Raw genomic sequence first — 19,861 nt, 5'->3', positions numbered from 1 at the left:
TTTTTCAATACCATTCATTCCAGAATGCCAATATTTTACCTAAATTATCCAAAAGCCAAACTCTGAATATACACTTTTGTGTCTTTGTTTCTTTTTCAGATCCTCCAGGACCACCTTCAAATCCGCATGTCACTGATACTACCAAGAAATCTGCTTCTTTGGCATGGGGCAAGCCTCATTATGATGGTGGACTTGAAATCACTGGCTATGTTGTGGAGCATCAAAAAGTAGGAGACGAGGCCTGGATAAAAGATACCACAGGAACTGCCCTCAGAATCACTCAGTTCGTTGTTCCTGATCTTCAGACTAAAGAAAAATACAACTTTAGAATCAGTGCCATCAACGATGCAGGTGTTGGGGAGCCAGCGGTGATTCCAGATGTTGAAATTGTAGAACGGGAAATGGCTCCTGATTTTGAACTAGATGCCGAGCTTCGAAGAACACTTGTTGTTAGAGCAGGACTCAGTATTAGAATATTTGTGCCGATTAAAGGTCGTCCTGCTCCTGAAGTGACATGGACCAAAGATAACATCAACCTGAAAAACCGAGCCAACATTGAAAATACAGAATCATTTACTCTTCTGATTATCCCAGAATGTAACAGATATGATACCGGTAAATTTGTCATGACCATTGAAAACCCGGCTGGGAAGAAAAGTGGCTTTGTGAATGTCAGAGTCTTGGACACGCCGGGCCCAGTCCTCAACCTGCGGCCTACAGACATCACAAAGGACAGTGTCACCCTGCACTGGGACCTCCCTCTGATAGATGGAGGCTCACGTATAACAAATTACATTGTAGAGAAACGTGAAGCAACACGGAAATCTTATTCCACGGTCACCACTAAGTGCCATAAATGCACATATAAAGTTACCGGCTTGTCTGAAGGGTGTGAATACTTCTTCAGAGTAATGGCAGAGAATGAATATGGAATTGGTGAGCCAACAGAAACTACAGAGCCTGTAAAAGCCTCTGAAGCACCATCTCCACCAGACAGCCTTAACATCATGGACATAACTAAGAGCACTGTCAGCCTGGCATGGCCTAAGCCCAAACACGATGGTGGCAGCAAGATCACTGGCTATGTGATTGAAGCCCAAAGAAAAGGCTCTGACCAGTGGACCCACATCACAACCGTGAAAGGGTTAGAATGTGTTGTGAGGAATCTAACTGAAGGAGAGGAATACACCTTCCAAGTGATGGCAGTGAACAGCGCGGGGAGAAGTGCCCCTAGAGAAAGCAGACCCGTCATTGTCAAGGAGCAGACAATGCTTCCAGAGCTGGATCTCCGTGGCATCTATCAGAAACTGGTCATTGCCAGAGCTGGTGACAACATCAAAGTTGAAATTCCAGTGCTCGGTCGACCCAAGCCCACAGTGACATGGAAAAAAGGAGACCAAATTCTTAAACAGACACAGAGAGTTAATTTTGAAACCACAGCAACTTCAACCATTTTAAATATCAATGAGTGTGTCAGAAGTGATAGTGGGCCCTATCCATTAACAGCAAGGAACATTGTAGGAGAAGTTGGTGATGTCATCACCATTCAAGTCCATGATATCCCAGGGCCACCTACTGGACCAATCAAATTTGATGAAGTTTCATCTGATTTTGTAACCTTCTCTTGGGATCCCCCTGAGAACGACGGTGGTGTACCAATAAGCAACTATGTAGTGGAAATGCGGCAGACTGACAGTACTACCTGGGTTGAGTTAGCAACCACCGTTATACGTACTACCTATAAAGCCACCCGCCTTACTACTGGATTAGAGTATCAGTTCCGTGTAAAAGCTCAGAATAGATACGGAGTCGGACCAGGCATCACATCAGCATGTATAGTTGCCAACTATCCATTTAAGGTTCCTGGACCTCCTGGTACCCCTCAGGTAACTGCAGTTACCAAGGATTCAATGACCATTAGCTGGCATGAGCCACTTTCTGATGGTGGAAGCCCTATTTTAGGATATCACGTTGAAAGAAAAGAACGAAATGGTATTCTCTGGCAGACTGTGAGCAAAGCTTTAGTACCAGGCAACATTTTCAAATCAAGTGGACTTACAGATGGTATTGCTTATGAATTCCGGGTGATTGCAGAAAACATGGCAGGCAAAAGCAAGCCAAGCAAGCCATCGGAGCCTATGTTGGCTCTGGATCCCATCGACCCACCTGGAAAACCAATACCTCTAAATATTACAAGACACACAGTGACACTTAAATGGGCTAAGCCTGAATATACTGGGGGCTTTAAAATTACCAGTTATATTGTTGAAAAGAGAGACCTTCCTAATGGACGGTGGCTGAAGGCCAACTTCAGCAACATTTTGGAGAATGAATTTACAGTCAGTGGCCTAACAGAAGATGCTGCATATGAATTCCGTGTGATTGCCAAAAATGCTGCAGGTGCCATCAGTCCACCATCTGAGCCATCTGATGCTATCACTTGCAGGGATGACATTGAAGCACCAAAGATAAAGGTGGATGTTAAATTTAAGGACACAGTTATATTAAAAGCAGGTGAAGCATTCAGACTGGAAGCTGATGTTTCAGGCCGCCCACCTCCAACAATGGAATGGACCAAAGACGGAAAAGAGCTGGAAGGCACAGCAAAGTTAGAAATAAAAATTGCAGATTTCTCTACTCATCTGGTAAACAAAGATTCAACAAGAAGGGATAGTGGTGCCTATACCCTTACAGCAACTAATCCTGGTGGCTTTGCTAAACACATTTTCAATGTCAAAGTTCTTGACAGACCAGGCCCACCTGAAGGACCTTTGGCTGTAACTGAAGTGACATCAGAAAAGTGTGTACTATCATGGTTGCCTCCACTGGATGACGGAGGTGCCAAAATTGATCATTACATAGTACAGAAACGTGAAACCAGCAGATTGGCATGGACAAATGTAGCCTCAGAAGTCCAAGTAACAAAGCTAAAGGTCACTAAACTCTTGAAAGGCAATGAATACATATTCCGTGTCATGGCTGTAAATAAATATGGAGTGGGAGAGCCACTGGAATCAGAGCCTGTGCTTGCAGTGAATCCTTATGGACCCCCTGATCCGCCCAAAAACCCTGAAGTGACAGCTATTACTAAAGACTCGATGGTTGTCTGCTGGGGACATCCTGATTCTGATGGTGGAAGTGAAATCATCAATTATATTGTGGAACGGCGTGATAAAGCTGGCCAACGCTGGATTAAATGCAACAAAAAAACTCTTACTGATTTAAGATATAAAGTGTCTGGACTGACAGAAGGACATGAATATGAGTTCAGGATTATGGCTGAAAATGCTGCTGGAATTAGTGCACCAAGTCCTACCAGTCCATTTTACAAGGCTTGTGACACTGTGTTTAAACCCGGACCACCAGGTAACCCACGTGTTCTAGATACAAGCAGATCATCCATTTCAATCGCTTGGAATAAACCTATCTATGATGGTGGTTCAGAAATCACTGGGTATATGGTTGAGATTGCCCTGCCAGAGGAAGATGAATGGCAGATTGTCACTCCACCAGCAGGACTCAAGGCAACTTCTTATACTATCACTGGCCTCACAGAGAATCAGGAATATAAGATTCGCATCTATGCCATGAATTCCGAAGGACTTGGGGAACCTGCTCTTGTTCCTGGAACTCCGAAGGCTGAAGACAGAATGCTGCCTCCAGAAATTGAACTGGATGCTGACCTGCGCAAAGTTGTTACTATAAGGGCCTGCTGCACGCTGAGACTTTTTGTTCCAATCAAAGGAAGGCCTGCACCTGAGGTGAAGTGGGCCCGCGAACATGGAGAATCTTTAGATAAAGCTAGCATTGAATCCACAAGCTCTTACACACTGCTTATTGTTGGAAATGTAAACAGATTTGACAGTGGCAAATATATACTAACTGTAGAAAATAGTTCAGGCAGCAAGTCTGCATTTGTCAACGTTAGAGTTCTTGATACACCAGGCCCTCCACAGGATCTGAAGGTAAAAGAGGTCACTAAGACATCTGTCACACTGACATGGGACCCACCTCTCCTTGATGGAGGTTCAAAAATCAAGAACTATATTGTTGAAAAGCGGGAATCAACAAGAAAAGCATATTCAACTGTTGCAACAAACTGTCACAAGACTTCCTGGAAGGTAGACCAGCTTCAAGAAGGCTGTAGCTACTATTTCAGGGTTCTCGCAGAAAATGAATATGGCATTGGGCTGCCTGCTGAAACCGCGGAATCTGTGAAAGCATCAGAACGACCTCTTCCTCCAGGAAAAATAACTTTGATGGATGTCACAAGAAATAGTGTGTCACTCTCTTGGGAGAAGCCAGAGCATGATGGAGGCAGCCGAATTCTAGGCTACATTGTGGAGATGCAGAGCAAAGGCAGTGACAAATGGGCCACGTGTGCCACAGTCAAGGTCACTGAAGCCACTATCACTGGATTAATTCAGGGTGAAGAATACTCTTTCCGTGTTTCAGCTCAGAATGAAAAGGGCATCAGTGATCCTAGACAACTGAGTGTGCCAGTGATCGCCAAAGATCTTGTCATTCCACCAGCCTTCAAACTCCTGTTCAATACTTTCACTGTACTGGCAGGTGAAGACCTAAAAGTTGATGTTCCATTCATTGGCCGCCCTACCCCAGCTGTAATCTGGCATAAAGATGATGTACCACTGAAGCAGACAACTAGAGTAAATGCAGAGAGCACAGAAAATAACTCACTACTGACAATAAAGGATGCCTGCCGAGAAGATGTTGGCCATTATGTGGTTAAACTGACTAACTCAGCTGGTGAAGCTACTGAAACCCTTAATGTTATTGTCCTTGACAAACCAGGGCCTCCAACTGGACCAGTTAAAATGGATGAAGTGACAGCTGATAGTATTACTCTTTCCTGGGGCCCACCCAAGTATGATGGTGGAAGTTCTATCAATAATTATATTGTTGAGAAACGGGACACTTCCACAACCACCTGGCAAATTGTATCAGCTACAGTTGCAAGGACAACAATAAAGGCTTGCAGACTGAAGACTGGATGTGAATATCAGTTTAGAATTGCAGCTGAAAACAGATACGGAAAGAGTACCTACCTCAATTCAGAGCCTATTGTAGCCCAATATCCATTCAAAGTTCCTGGTCCTCCTGGCACTCCACTTGTCACACTGTCCTCCAGGGACAGCATGGAAGTACAATGGAATGAGCCGGTCAGTGATGGAGGAAGCAGAGTCATTGGCTATCATCTAGAACGCAAGGAAAGAAATAGTATCCTCTGGGTTAAGTTGAATAAAACACCTATTCCTCAAACCAAGTTTAAGACAACTGGCCTTGAAGAAGGTGTTGAATATGAATTTAGAGTCTCTGCAGAGAACATTGTGGGTATTGGCAAGCCGAGTAAAGTATCAGAATGTTATGTGGCTCGTGACCCATGTGATCCACCAGGACGGCCAGAGGCAATCATTGTCACAAGGAATTCTGTGACTCTTCAGTGGAAGAAACCCACCTATGATGGTGGAAGCAAGATCACTGGTTATATTGTTGAGAAGAAAGAATTGCCTGAGGGTCGTTGGATGAAAGCCAGTTTTACAAATATTATTGACACTCATTTTGAAGTAACTGGCCTAGTTGAAGATCACAGATATGAGTTCCGGGTTATAGCCCGAAATGCCGCAGGAGTGTTTAGTGAGCCTTCAGAAAGCACAGGAGCAATAACAGCTAGAGATGAGGTAGATCCACCACGAATAAGTATGGATCCAAAATACAAAGACACAATCGTGGTTCATGCTGGTGAATCATTCAAGATTGATGCAGATATTTATGGCAAACCAATACCAACCATTCAGTGGATAAAAGGTGATCAGGAGCTTTCAAACACAGCTCGATTAGAAATAAAGAGCACTGACTTTGCCACCAGTCTCAGTGTAAAAGATGCAGTACGTGTCGACAGTGGAAATTACATACTGAAGGCCAAAAATGTTGCAGGAGAGAGATCAGTTACTGTGAATGTCAAGGTTCTTGATAGACCAGGGCCACCCGAAGGACCTGTTGTTATCTCAGGAGTTACAGCAGAAAAATGCACACTAGCTTGGAAACCTCCACTTCAGGATGGTGGGAGTGATATCATAAATTATATTGTGGAAAGGAGAGAAACCAGCCGCTTAGTTTGGACTGTGGTTGATGCCAATGTCCAGACTCTCAGCTGCAAGGTTACTAAGCTTCTTGAAGGCAATGAATATACTTTCCGTATAATGGCGGTAAACAAATATGGTGTTGGTGAACCTCTTGAATCTGAGCCAGTAATTGCCAAGAATCCATTTGTAGTACCAGATGCACCAAAAGCTCCAGAAGTCACAACAGTGACCAAGGACTCAATGATTGTTGTATGGGAAAGACCAGCATCTGATGGTGGCAGTGAAATTCTTGGATATGTTCTTGAGAAACGGGATAAAGAAGGCATTAGATGGACAAGATGCCATAAGCGTCTGATTGGAGAGTTGCGCCTGAGAGTAACTGGACTCTTAGAAAATCACAATTATGAGTTCAGAGTTTCTGCTGAGAATGCTGCTGGACTTAGTGAACCAAGCCCTCCTTCTGCATACCAAAAGGCTTGTGATCCTATTTATAAACCAGGACCTCCAAACAACCCCAAAGTCATAGATATTACCAGATCTTCAGTATTCCTATCTTGGAGCAAACCAATATATGATGGTGGCTGTGAAATCCAAGGATACATTGTTGAAAAATGTGATGTGAGTGTTGGTGAATGGACAATGTGCACTCCACCAACGGGAATTAATAAAACAAACATAGAAGTAGAAAAGCTGTTGGAAAAGCATGAATACAACTTCCGTATCTGTGCTATTAATAAAGCTGGAGTTGGAGAACATGCTGATGTCCCTGGACCTATTATAGTTGAAGAAAAATTGGAAGCACCAGACATTGATCTTGACCTAGAACTAAGGAAAATCATAAATATAAGGGCAGGTGGCTCCTTAAGGTTATTTGTTCCTATAAAAGGTCGTCCTACACCAGAAGTTAAATGGGGAAAGATGGATGGTGAAATTCGAGATGCAGCTATAATTGATGTCACTAGCAGTTTCACCTCTCTTGTTCTTGACAATGTCAACCGATATGATAGTGGAAAATATACACTTACATTAGAAAACAGCAGTGGAACAAAGTCTGCCTTTGTTACTGTGAGAGTTCTGGACACGCCAAGTCCACCTGTTAACCTGAAAGTCACAGAAATCACCAAAGACTCAGTATCAATTACATGGGAACCTCCTTTGTTGGATGGGGGATCCAAAATAAAAAATTACATTGTTGAGAAACGTGAAGCCACAAGAAAATCATATGCTGCTGTTGTAACTAATTGCCATAAGAATTCTTGGAAAATCGATGAGCTCCAAGAAGGTTGCAGTTATTACTTCAGAGTCACAGCTGAGAATGAGTATGGTATTGGCCTTCCTGCCCAGACTGCTGATCCAATTAAGGTTGCAGAAGTCCCACAACCTCCTGGAAAAATAACTGTGGATGATGTCACCAGAAACAGTGTCTCTCTGAGTTGGACAAAACCTGAACATGATGGTGGCAGTAAAATCATTCAGTATATTGTGGAAATGCAAGCTAAACACAGTGAGAAATGGTCAGAGTGTGCTCGAGTAAAGTCTCTTGAGGCAGTAATTTCCAACCTAACTCAAGGGGAAGAATATCTTTTTAGAGTTGTTGCTGTAAATGAAAAGGGGAGAAGTGACCCTCGGTCCCTTGCAGTTCCAATAGTTGCCAAAGATCTGGTAATTGAGCCAGATGTAAAACCTGCATTCAGTAGTTACAGTGTACAGGTTGGCCAAGATTTGAAAATAGAAGTGCCAATTTCTGGACGTCCTAAGCCAACAATTACCTGGACTAAAGATGGTCTCCCACTGAAGCAGACCACAAGAATCAATGTTACTGATTCACTGGATCTCACCACACTCAGTATTAAAGAAACTCATAAGGATGATGGTGGACAATATGGAATCATGGTTGCCAATATTGTTGGTCAGAAGACAGCATCCATCGAAATTGTAACTCTAGATAAACCTGATCCTCCAAAAGGACCTGTTAAATTTGATGATGTCAGTGCTGAAAGTATTACATTATCTTGGAACCCTCCATTATATACAGGGGGCTGCCAAATCACCAATTACATTGTTCAGAAAAGAGATACAACCACCACAGTATGGGATGTTGTTTCTGCTACTGTTGCTAGAACTACACTCAAAGTGACCAAACTGAAAACTGGTACAGAATACCAATTTAGAATATTTGCTGAAAACAGATATGGACAAAGTTTTGCCTTAGAATCTGATCCAATTGTAGCTCAATATCCCTACAAAGAACCAGGCCCTCCAGGTACACCATTTGCCACAGCCATTTCCAAAGACTCCATGGTCATACAGTGGCATGAACCAGTCAACAATGGTGGAAGCCCAGTCATAGGTTACCACCTGGAAAGAAAAGAAAGAAATAGTATTTTGTGGACAAAGGTCAACAAAACTATTATTCATGACACCCAATTCAAAGCACAGAATCTTGAAGAAGGCATTGAATATGAATTCAGAGTGTATGCAGAAAATATTGTTGGTGTAGGCAAAGCAAGCAAGAATTCTGAATGCTATGTAGCCAGAGATCCCTGTGACCCACCAGGAACCCCAGAACCAATAATGGTTAAAAGAAATGAAATCACTTTACAGTGGACCAAACCTGTATATGATGGTGGAAGTATGATTACAGGCTACATTGTAGAGAAACGTGATTTGCCTGATGGTCGTTGGATGAAAGCCAGCTTTACAAATGTCATTGAAACTCAATTTACTGTGTCAGGTCTTACTGAAGATCAAAGATACGAATTCAGAGTCATTGCAAAGAATGCCGCTGGTGCAATAAGTAAACCCTCTGACAGTACTGGACCAATAACTGCCAAGGATGAAGTTGAACTCCCAAGAATTTCAATGGATCCAAAATTCAGAGACACAATTGTGGTAAATGCTGGAGAAACATTCAGACTTGAGGCTGATGTCCATGGAAAGCCCCTACCTACCATTGAGTGGTTAAGAGGAGATAAGGAAATTGAAGAATCTGCTAGATGTGAAATAAAGAACACAGATTTCAAGGCTTTACTTATTGTAAAAGATGCAATTAGAATTGATGGTGGGCAGTATATTTTAAGAGCTTCCAATGTTGCAGGTTCTAAGTCATTCCCAGTAAATGTAAAAGTATTAGATAGACCAGGACCTCCAGAAGGGCCAGTCCAGGTTACTGGAGTCACTTCTGAAAAATGCTCTTTAACATGGTCTCCACCACTTCAAGATGGTGGCAGTGACATTTCTCACTATGTTGTTGAAAAGCGAGAAACCAGTCGACTTGCCTGGACTGTTGTTGCTTCAGAAGTTGTGACCAATTCTCTGAAAGTTACCAAACTCTTAGAAGGTAATGAATATATTTTCCGTATAATGGCTGTCAACAAATATGGTGTTGGAGAGCCTTTGGAATCTGCACCAGTACTAATGAAAAATCCATTTGTGCTTCCTGGACCACCAAAAAGCTTAGAAGTCACAAATATTGCCAAAGACTCCATGACCGTCTGTTGGAACCGTCCAGATAGTGATGGTGGAAGTGAGATTATTGGTTACATTGTAGAGAAAAGAGACAGAAGTGGCATTCGATGGATAAAATGTAATAAACGCCGCATTACAGATTTGCGTCTAAGAGTGACAGGATTAACAGAAGATCATGAGTATGAATTCAGGGTCTCTGCAGAAAATGCTGCTGGAGTTGGGGAACCAAGTACAGCTACAGTTTATTATAAAGCCTGTGATCCTGTGTTCAAACCTGGCCCACCCACCAATGCACACATTGTAGACACCACCAAAAATTCAATCACACTTGCCTGGGGTAAACCCATCTATGACGGTGGCAGTGAGATCCTGGGATACGTAGTAGAAATCTGTAAAGCAGATGAAGAAGAATGGCAAATAGTTACTCCACAGACTGGCCTAAGAGTCACTCGATTTGAAATTTCAAAACTCACTGAACACCAAGAGTATAAAATACGAGTCTCTGCCCTCAACAAAGTTGGTTTAGGTGAGGCTACATCAGTTCCTGGTACTGTGAAACCAGAAGATAAACTTGAAGCACCTGAACTTGACCTTGACTCTGAATTAAGAAAAGGAATTGTTGTAAGAGCTGGTGGATCTGCCAGAATTCACATTCCATTCAAAGGTCGTCCAACGCCTGAGATCACTTGGTCTCGAGAGGAAGGTGAATTCACAGATAAGGTCCAAATTGAAAAGGGAGTAAACTATACCCAACTATCAATAGATAACTGTGATAGAAATGATGCTGGAAAATACATTCTTAAGTTGGAAAACAGCAGTGGATCAAAGTCTGCTTTTGTAACTGTGAAAGTTCTTGACACTCCAGGACCACCACAGAATTTGGCAGTCAAAGAAGTGAGAAAAGATTCTGTCCTCCTGGTATGGGAGCCACCCATCATTGATGGAGGTGCAAAGGTCAAGAACTATGTGATTGACAAACGTGAGTCAACCAGAAAAGCATATGCTAATGTGAGTAGTAAATGCAGCAAAACAAGTTTTAAAGTGGAAAATCTTACAGAAGGAGCCATTTATTACTTCAGAGTCATGGCTGAAAATGAATTTGGAGTTGGTGTTCCAGTGGAAACTGTTGATGCCGTGAAAGCTGCTGAACCTCCTTCCCCGCCAGGAAAGGTTACACTCACTGATGTGTCCCAGACCAGTGCATCACTTATGTGGGAGAAACCTGAACATGATGGTGGTAGCAGAATCCTGGGGTATGTTGTTGAAATGCAGCCCAAAGGAACTGAAAAATGGAGCATTGTGGCCGAATCCAAAGTCTGTAATGCAGTTGTTACTGGTTTGAGTTCTGGACAAGAATATCAGTTCCGTGTCAAAGCTTATAATGAGAAAGGAAAAAGCGATCCAAGAGTGCTGGGTGTTCCTGTCATAGCCAAGGACTTGACTATACAGCCTAGTTTAAAGTTACCATTTAACACATATAGTATCCAAGCTGGAGAAGATCTTAAAATAGAAATTCCAGTTATAGGCCGACCAAGACCTAACGTTTCTTGGGTCAAAGATGGTGAGCCTCTTAAACAGACAACAAGAGTAAACGTTGAAGAAACAGCTACCTCAACTGTTTTGCACATTAAAGAAGGTAACAAAGATGACTTTGGAAAATACACCATAACAGCAACAAATAGTGCAGGCACAGCAACAGAAAATCTCAGTGTTATCGTTTTAGAAAAGCCTGGACCTCCAGTTGGCCCAGTTCGGTTTGATGAAGTTAGTGCAGACTTTGTAGTCATATCTTGGGAACCTCCAGCCTATACTGGTGGCTGCCAAATAAGCAACTACATTGTAGAGAAGCGAGATACAACCACCACCACTTGGCACATGGTATCAGCAACAGTTGCAAGAACAACAATTAAAATAACCAAACTGAAAACAGGCACGGAGTACCAGTTTAGAATTTTTGCTGAAAACAGGTATGGAAAAAGTGCCCCACTGGATTCTAAGCCAGTTATTGTACAGTATCCATTTAAAGAACCTGGACCACCTGGAACTCCTTTTGTGACATCAATCTCAAAAGATCAAATGCTTGTGCAATGGCATGAGCCAGTTCATGATGGAGGCACCAAAATTACTGGCTACCATCTTGAACAGAAAGAAAAGAACAGTATTTTATGGGTCAAGTTAAATAAGACCCCCATTCAGGACACCAAATTCAAAACAACTGGGCTTGATGAGGGCCTTGAGTATGAGTTCAAAGTTTCTGCTGAAAATATTGTTGGCATTGGCAAGCCTAGCAAAGTGTCGGAATGCTTTATTGCTCGTGATCCATGTGACCCACCTGGTCGCCCTGAAGCCATTGTTATTACAAGAAACAATGTCACACTGAAATGGAAGAAACCTGCCTATGATGGTGGTAGCAAAATAACAGGTTACCTTGTAGAAAAGAAAGATCTACCTGATGGCCGCTGGATGAAAGCCAGCTTTACCAACGTATTAGAAACTGAATTTACAGTGAGTGGACTTGTAGAAGACCAAAGATATGAATTTAGAGTAATTGCAAGAAATGCAGCTGGAAACTTTAGTGAACCATCTGAAAGTAGTGGTGCCATTACTGCAAGAGATGAAATTGATGCACCAAATGCCTCTCTGGATCCAAAATATAAAGATGTCATCGTTGTTCATGCAGGAGAGACTTTTGTTCTTGAAGCCGACATCCGTGGCAAACCTATACCTGATGTTGTTTGGTCAAAAGATGGAAAAGAACTTGAAGAAACAGCTGCTAGAATGGAAATTAAATCTACTATTCAGAAAACAACTCTTGTTGTCAAAGACTGTATACGGACTGATGGAGGACAATATATTCTGAAACTCAGCAATGTTGGTGGTACAAAGTCTATACCCATCACTGTAAAGGTACTTGACAGGCCAGGGCCTCCTGAAGGGCCTCTGAAAGTTACTGGAGTTACTGCAGAAAAATGTTACCTGGCATGGAACCCACCTTTGCAAGATGGTGGTGCTAATATTTCACATTACATCATTGAAAAGAGGGAGACAAGCCGACTCTCTTGGACCCAGGTTTCAACTGAGGTACAGGCCCTTAACTACAAAGTTACTAAACTTCTTCCTGGTAATGAGTACATTTTCCGTGTCATGGCTGTGAATAAATACGGAATTGGAGAGCCCTTGGAATCTGGGCCTGTTACAGCCTGTAATCCTTATAAGCCACCAGGTCCTCCTTCAACACCTGAAGTCTCAGCAATCACCAAAGATTCTATGGTAGTAACATGGGCACGCCCAGTAGACGATGGAGGTGCTGAAATTGAGGGCTACATTCTTGAAAAACGAGATAAGGAAGGCGTTAGATGGACCAAGTGCAACAAGAAAACATTAACGGATCTCCGCCTCAGGGTAACTGGTCTTACCGAAGGCCATTCCTATGAATTCAGAGTTGCTGCTGAAAATGCAGCTGGTGTGGGAGAACCTAGTGAGCCATCTGTTTTCTACCGTGCATGTGATGCCTTGTATCCACCAGGTCCACCAAGCAATCCAAAAGTGACGGACACTTCCAGATCTTCTGTCTCCCTGGCATGGAGTAAGCCAATTTATGATGGTGGTGCACCTGTTAAAGGCTATGTTGTAGAGGTCAAAGAAGCTGCTGCAGATGAATGGACAACTTGCACTCCACCAACAGGATTACAAGGAAAGCAGTTCACAGTGACCAAGCTTAAAGAAAATACTGAATATAACTTCCGTATTTGTGCCATCAATTCTGAAGGTGTAGGTGAACCTGCAACTCTGCCTGGTTCAGTGGTTGCTCAGGAGAGGATAGAGCCACCAGAAATAGAACTCGATGCTGATCTTAGAAAGGTGGTCGTTCTGCGTGCAAGTGCTACTTTACGCTTATTTGTCACTATCAAAGGTCGACCAGAACCCGAAGTTAAATGGGAAAAGGCAGAAGGCATTCTCACTGACAGGGCTCAGATCGAGGTGACCAGCTCATTTACAATGTTGGTGATTGATAATGTTACCAGATTTGACAGTGGTCGGTATAATCTGACATTAGAAAATAACAGTGGCTCCAAAACAGCTTTTGTTAACGTCAGAGTTCTTGACTCACCAAGTGCTCCTGTGAATTTGACTGTAAGAGAAGTGAAGAAAGACTCAGTGACGTTGTCCTGGGAACCACCACTTATTGATGGTGGAGCTAAGATTACAAACTACATTGTTGAAAAACGAGAAACTACAAGAAAAGCCTATGCTACTGTTACAAACAATTGCACTAAAACTACTTTCAGAATTGAAAATCTACAAGAAGGATGTTCTTACTACTTCCGAGTCTTGGCTTCCAATGAATATGGGATTGGTTTGCCAGCTGAAACAACGGAACCCATTAAGGTGTCTGAACCACCCCTCCCACCTGGAAGAGTAACTCTTGTTGATGTGACCCGTAATACAGCTACAATTAAGTGGGAGAAACCAGAAAGTGATGGTGGCAGCAAAATTATTGGTTATGTGGTTGAAATGCAGACTAAAGGGAGTGAAAAGTGGAGCACCTGCACACAAGTTAAGACTCTAGAAGCAACTATATCTGGCTTAACTGCAGGAGAAGAGTATGTCTTCAGGGTAGCTGCAGTTAATGAAAAGGGAAGAAGTGATCCAAGACAACTTGGAGTGCCAGTAATTGCAAGGGATATTGAAATAAAGCCTTCAGTTGAGCTTCCTTTCCATACTTTCAACGTAAAGGCTAGAGAACAACTTAAGATTGATGTGCCATTCAAAGGAAGACCTCAAGCTACTGTGAACTGGAAAAAAGATGGTCAGACTCTTAAAGAGACAACTAGAGTCAATGTTTCTTCTTCAAAGACTGTAACATCACTATCTATTAAGGAAGCTTCAAGGGAAGATGTTGGAACTTATGAATTATGTGTTTCAAACAGTGCTGGATCCATAACAGTTCCTCTTACTATAATTGTCCTTGACAGACCGGGACCTCCAGGTCCTATACGTATTGATGAAGTTAGTTGTGACAACATAACCATTTCTTGGAATCCTCCAGAATATGACGGTGGCTGCCAAATTAGCAATTACATCGTTGAAAAGAGAGAAACCACCTCTACAACATGGCACACAGTTTCACAAGCAGTTGCAAGAACATCCATTAAAATAGTTCGCCTGACCACAGGAAGTGAGTATCAGTTCCGTGTTTGTGCAGAAAACCGCTATGGGAAGAGCTCCTACAGTGAATCTTCAGCTGTTGTTGCAGAGTATCCATTCAGTCCCCCAGGTCCTCCTGGTACTCCTAAAGTTGTGCATGCCACAAAATCTACCATGCTTGTAACCTGGCAAGTGCCAGTTAATGACGGAGGAAGTCGAGTAATTGGCTATCATCTTGAGTATAAAGAAAGAAGCAGCATTCTTTGGTCAAAAGCAAATAAAATCCTCATTGCTGATACTCAAATGAAAGTCTCCGGCCTTGATGAAGGACTGATGTATGAGTATCGTGTATATGCTGAGAATATTGCTGGAATCGGTAAATGCAGTAAATCTTGTGAACCAGTCCCTGCAAGAGATCCTTGTGACCCTCCTGGACAACCTGAAGTCACAAATATCACAAGAAAATCAGTGTCACTTAAATGGTCTAAACCACATTATGATGGTGGAGCTAAGATCACAGGATACATTGTTGAACGCAGAGAACTACCAGATGGCCGGTGGCTGAAGTGCAATTATACTAATATACAGGAAACACACTTTGAAGTAACTGAACTTACTGAAGATCAGCGTTATGAATTCCGGGTTTTTGCAAAGAATGCTGCGGACTCAATTAGTGAGCCATCTGAATCCACTGGGCCTATTACAGTTAAAGATGATGTTGAGGCTCCAAGAATTATGATGGATGTCAAGTTCCGAGATGTTATTGTTGTCAAAGCTGGAGAGGTCCTTAAGATAAATGCAGACATTGCAGGGCGACCTCTGCCAGTAATTTCCTGGGCCAAGGATGGTGTAGAAATTGAAGAAAGAGCAAGAACAGAAATCATCTCAACAGACAATCATACTTTGTTAACAGTTAAAGACTGTGTAAGACGAGACACTGGGCAATATGTACTAACACTGAAGAATGTTGCCGGCACTCGGTCTGTGGCCATTAATTGCAAGGTACTTGATAAGCCTGGTCCACCAGCAGGACCACTTGAAATAAATGGCCTCACTGCTGAGAAATGCTCTCTTTCCTGGGGACGCCCCCAAGAAGATGGTGGTGCAGATATCGACTATTACATCATAGAAAAACGTGAAACAAGCCACCTTGCATGGACAATATGTGAGGGAGAGTTACGGACGACATCCTGTAAAGTAACCAAGTTACTCAAAGGCAATGAATATATATTTAGAGTAACTGGTGTTAATAAATACGGTGTTGGTGAGCCCCTAGAGAGTGTAGCTGTAAAGGCACTAGATCCATTTACAGTTCCAAGTCCACCCACATCTTTGGAAATTACTTCTGTGACGAAAGAATCTATGACGCTTTGCTGGTCAAGACCTGAGAGTGATGGAGGTAGTGAAATATCTGGATATATAATTGAAAGACGAGAGAAAAATAGCCTAAGATGGGTGCGTGTAAACAAAAAACCAGTTTATGATCTGAGAGTGAAATCAACAGGACTTCGGGAAGGATGTGAATATGAATATCGTGTTTATGCAGAAAATGCTGCTGGCCTAAGTCTTCCAAGTGAAACCTCTCCCTTAATTCGAGCAGAAGATCCAGTGTTCCTACCATCTCCTCCATCTAAACCCAAAATTGTGGACTCAGGCAAGACAACTATAACTATTGCCTGGGTTAAGCCACTGTTTGATGGTGGGGCCCCAATAACTGGATATACTGTTGAATACAAAAAATCTGATGACACTGACTGGAAAACTGCCATTCAGAGCTTACGAGGGACAGAATATACAATAAGTGGACTAACAACAGGAGCTGAATATACTTTCAGAGTAAGATCTGTCAATAAGGTTGGTGCTAGTGACCCCAGTGATAGCTCCGACCCTCAGATAGCAAAGGAAAGAGAAGAAGAACCTGTATTTGATATTGACAGTGAAATGAGGAAGACTTTGATTGTCAAGGCCGGTGCCTCATTTACCATGACTGTGCCTTTCCGAGGAAGACCAGTACCCAATGTCTTGTGGAGTAAGCCAGACACTGACCTCCGCACTAGAGCTTATATTGATACCACAGACTCTCGTACCTCACTGACCATTGAAAATGCCAACAGAAATGACTCTGGAAAGTACACATTAACAATTCAGAATGTTTTGAGTGCTGCTTCACTGACCTTAGTTGTCAAAGTTTTAGATTCCCCGGGTCCTCCAACCAACATTGCTGTGCAAGATGTAACCAAAGAGTCTGCAGTGTTATCCTGGGATGTTCCTGAAAACGATGGTGGAGCACCAGTGAAGAATTACCACATAGAAAAACGTGAGGCCAGCAAGAAAGCATGGGTCTCTGTGACCAACAACTGTAACCGCCTCTCCTACAAAGTTACCAATTTACAAGAAGGAGCTATCTACTACTTCAGAGTCTCTGGAGAAAATGAGTTTGGTGTTGGTATACCAGCTGAAACAAAGGAAGGAGTAAAAATAACAGGTATGTTTTAAGAATAAGGAAATTCTACATATCCACATTAATTTTGCTAGAATAGTGTGAATCATTCTAATTAGTCATTATTTCATCTTAAATGCTTTTGGGTTCACACCCTTCACACCCCAGACTATTCATACTATGGCACAAAATGGAATCTCTAGTGAAGAAAGTCTTTCGTTGATTAAAAAAACAGAAATTTACATAGCTAAAATTGGACAATTTATGTTGAATTTAAGTATTATTGAATCTAACTGTATGTATATGTAGGTATACATGCTTATATATACACAGATTTTACATATATATATAGTGTGTTTGACACATATATCGTATGTATGTGCATGTGTGTATGTACAGAAATTGTATCGTAAAGTTTTTTAAAAGATTGTTCATCTTGTTCCTCTTTTTTATACCCATGATGAATTTGGAGTAAATGTTATCACTTAATCTGGTCATTTTACCCTTAATTTGGATTTGAATGCTATGGCATGTAATGACATAGCTTGTGGGAGCCTTGGCTGGCTCAGAAGCAAAATGGGTCATGTAAAAAGGAAGGAAGACTAAAATCAAAGTAAAAATATGGTCTTCATTTAAAAGTTTTCTTTTGACAATACATTAAGAATGCACATTTAAAAAGTTGTAATAATTATTCACTTTCTTTTGATGCTTTGTTTTCTTAGAAAAACCAAGCCCACCTGAAAAACTTGGAGTAACAAGTACATCCAAAGACAGTGTTTCCCTGACCTGGCTGAAGCCTGAACATGATGGCGGAAGCAGAATTGTACACTATGTTGTTGAAGCACTAGAAAAAGGACAGAAAAACTGGGTTAAATGTGCAGTGGCAAAGTCAACCCATCACGTTGTTTCTGGTCTGAGGGAGAATTCTGAATACTTTTTCCGGGTGTTTGCTGAAAATCAAGCTGGCCTGAGTGATCCGAGAGAGCTTCTGCTTCCTGTTCTTATTAAGGAGCAACTAGGTATGTCTAATTTTGTGTAGAAGCAAAATTTGAAATTATTTGCATTGATTTATGTTAATTTTCAGAAACCCTTTTTCACTTTCACTTTCTGTTCTCATTTTTCAGAACCACCTGAAATTGATATGAAGAATTTCCCAAGTCACACCGTATATGTGAGAGCTGGTTCAAACCTTAAAGTTGACATTCCAATCTCTGGAAAACCACTTCCCAAAGTGACCTTATCAAGAGATGGTGTCCCCGTGAAGGCAACCATGAGATTTAATACCGAAATTACTGCTGAGAACCTGACCATCAATCTCAAAGAAAGTGTTACAGCTGATGCTGGAAGATATGAGATCACTGCTGCCAACTCCAGTGGTACAACCAAAGCTTTCATTAACATTGTTGTGCTGGACAGGCCTGGTCCTCCAACTGGCCCTGTCGTTATTAGTGATATAACTGAAGAAAGTGTGACTCTCAAGTGGGAGCCACCTAAGTATGATGGTGGAAGTCAAGTTACCAACTACATTCTACTTAAAAGAGAAACAAGTACTGCAGTATGGACTGAAGTGTCTGCAACAGTTGCAAGAACCATGATGAAAGTCATGAAACTGACCACAGGAGAAGAATACCAATTCCGCATCAAGGCAGAAAACCGCTTTGGCATCAGTGATCACATAGATTCAGCTTGTGTGACTGTCAAACTACCATACAGTAAGTTGTCCAACTTTTCAAAGATCCAGGTTTTCTTTTACCATAAATGTGTTATTATCTGTACTAATCTATAGGATTTCTCTCTTTTGTAGCAACGCCTGGACCACCATCTACACCATGGGTCACTAATGTTACTCGAGAAAGCATCACTGTGGGCTGGCATGAACCAGTGTCAAATGGAGGCAGTGCAGTCATAGGCTATCACCTGGAAATGAAAGACAGAAACAGTATTTTATGGCAAAAAGCCAACAAACTGGTCATCCGCACAACTCACTTCAAAGTCACAACAATCAGTGCTGGACTTATTTATGAATTCAGGGTATATGCAGAAAATGCTGCTGGAGTTGGAAAACCCAGCCATCCTTCTGAACCAGTCTTGGCAATTGATGCTTGTGGTATGTATTTGTCATGGGAAGGGGAGTTCTGATAACAGAAATGCAAATCTTACTTCTGCGAAGCCAGATATTATGATGTAAGTGCCGCTAATCTGCTTCTCTTATTACCACAGAACCCCCAAGAAATGTTCGTATCACTGATATTTCAAAGAACTCTGTCAGCCTTTCGTGGCAACAACCAGCTTTTGATGGAGGTAGCAAGATTACAGGCTACATTGTTGAAAGACGTGACCTTCCAGATGGCAGATGGACCAAGGCCAGCTTCACCAATGTTACTGAAACTCAATTCACCATCTCTGGCTTGACTCAGAATTCCCAGTATGAATTCCGTGTCTTTGCTAGGAATGCTGTTGGTTCCATTAGCAATCCATCTGAGGCTGTAGGGCCCATTACTTGCATCGATTCTTATGGTAAGCATGCTTAGCACTTTGAATCACAATAGCTGTTTAACTCAGTATTTCCCCGTACCTTTTCCTGGTTCTGATGTATAGAATAACTTTTATTCTGTGCCTTAATGAGGTTTTTGGAAGAACTTATGAACTAGCTGGGAGTCTGAGGAAAATTCCTTAAATACCTTTCCAGCCCTCTTGACTT

General features: G+C 42.0%; 1 protein-coding gene across 2 annotated transcripts in view; it reads left to right on the top strand.

Annotated features, from left to right (window-relative positions):
- The window catches only part of TTN (titin), a 270,912-nt gene that overhangs the window by 219,636 nt on the left and 31,415 nt on the right, over nucleotides 1-19,861 (top strand). For both annotated transcript variants that reach the window (XM_073019847.1, XM_073019846.1), the window contains 5 exons: nucleotides 100-17,205; nucleotides 17,883-18,179; nucleotides 18,285-18,872; nucleotides 18,965-19,267; nucleotides 19,381-19,677. In XM_073019847.1, the coding sequence (XP_072875948.1) occupies nucleotides 100-17,205; nucleotides 17,883-18,179; nucleotides 18,285-18,872; nucleotides 18,965-19,267; nucleotides 19,381-19,677 (18,591 nt within the window). The remainder of the gene's footprint in view (nucleotides 1-99; nucleotides 17,206-17,882; nucleotides 18,180-18,284; nucleotides 18,873-18,964; nucleotides 19,268-19,380; nucleotides 19,678-19,861) is intronic.

Source organism: Chlorocebus sabaeus, chromosome 10 (genome assembly GCF_047675955.1).
Source record: "Chlorocebus sabaeus isolate Y175 chromosome 10, mChlSab1.0.hap1, whole genome shotgun sequence".
Lineage (NCBI taxonomy): Eukaryota > Metazoa > Chordata > Mammalia > Primates > Cercopithecidae > Chlorocebus > Chlorocebus sabaeus.
Note: the sequence above shows the minus strand (reverse complement) of the source record. Positions and strands in the feature narration are given on the sequence as shown.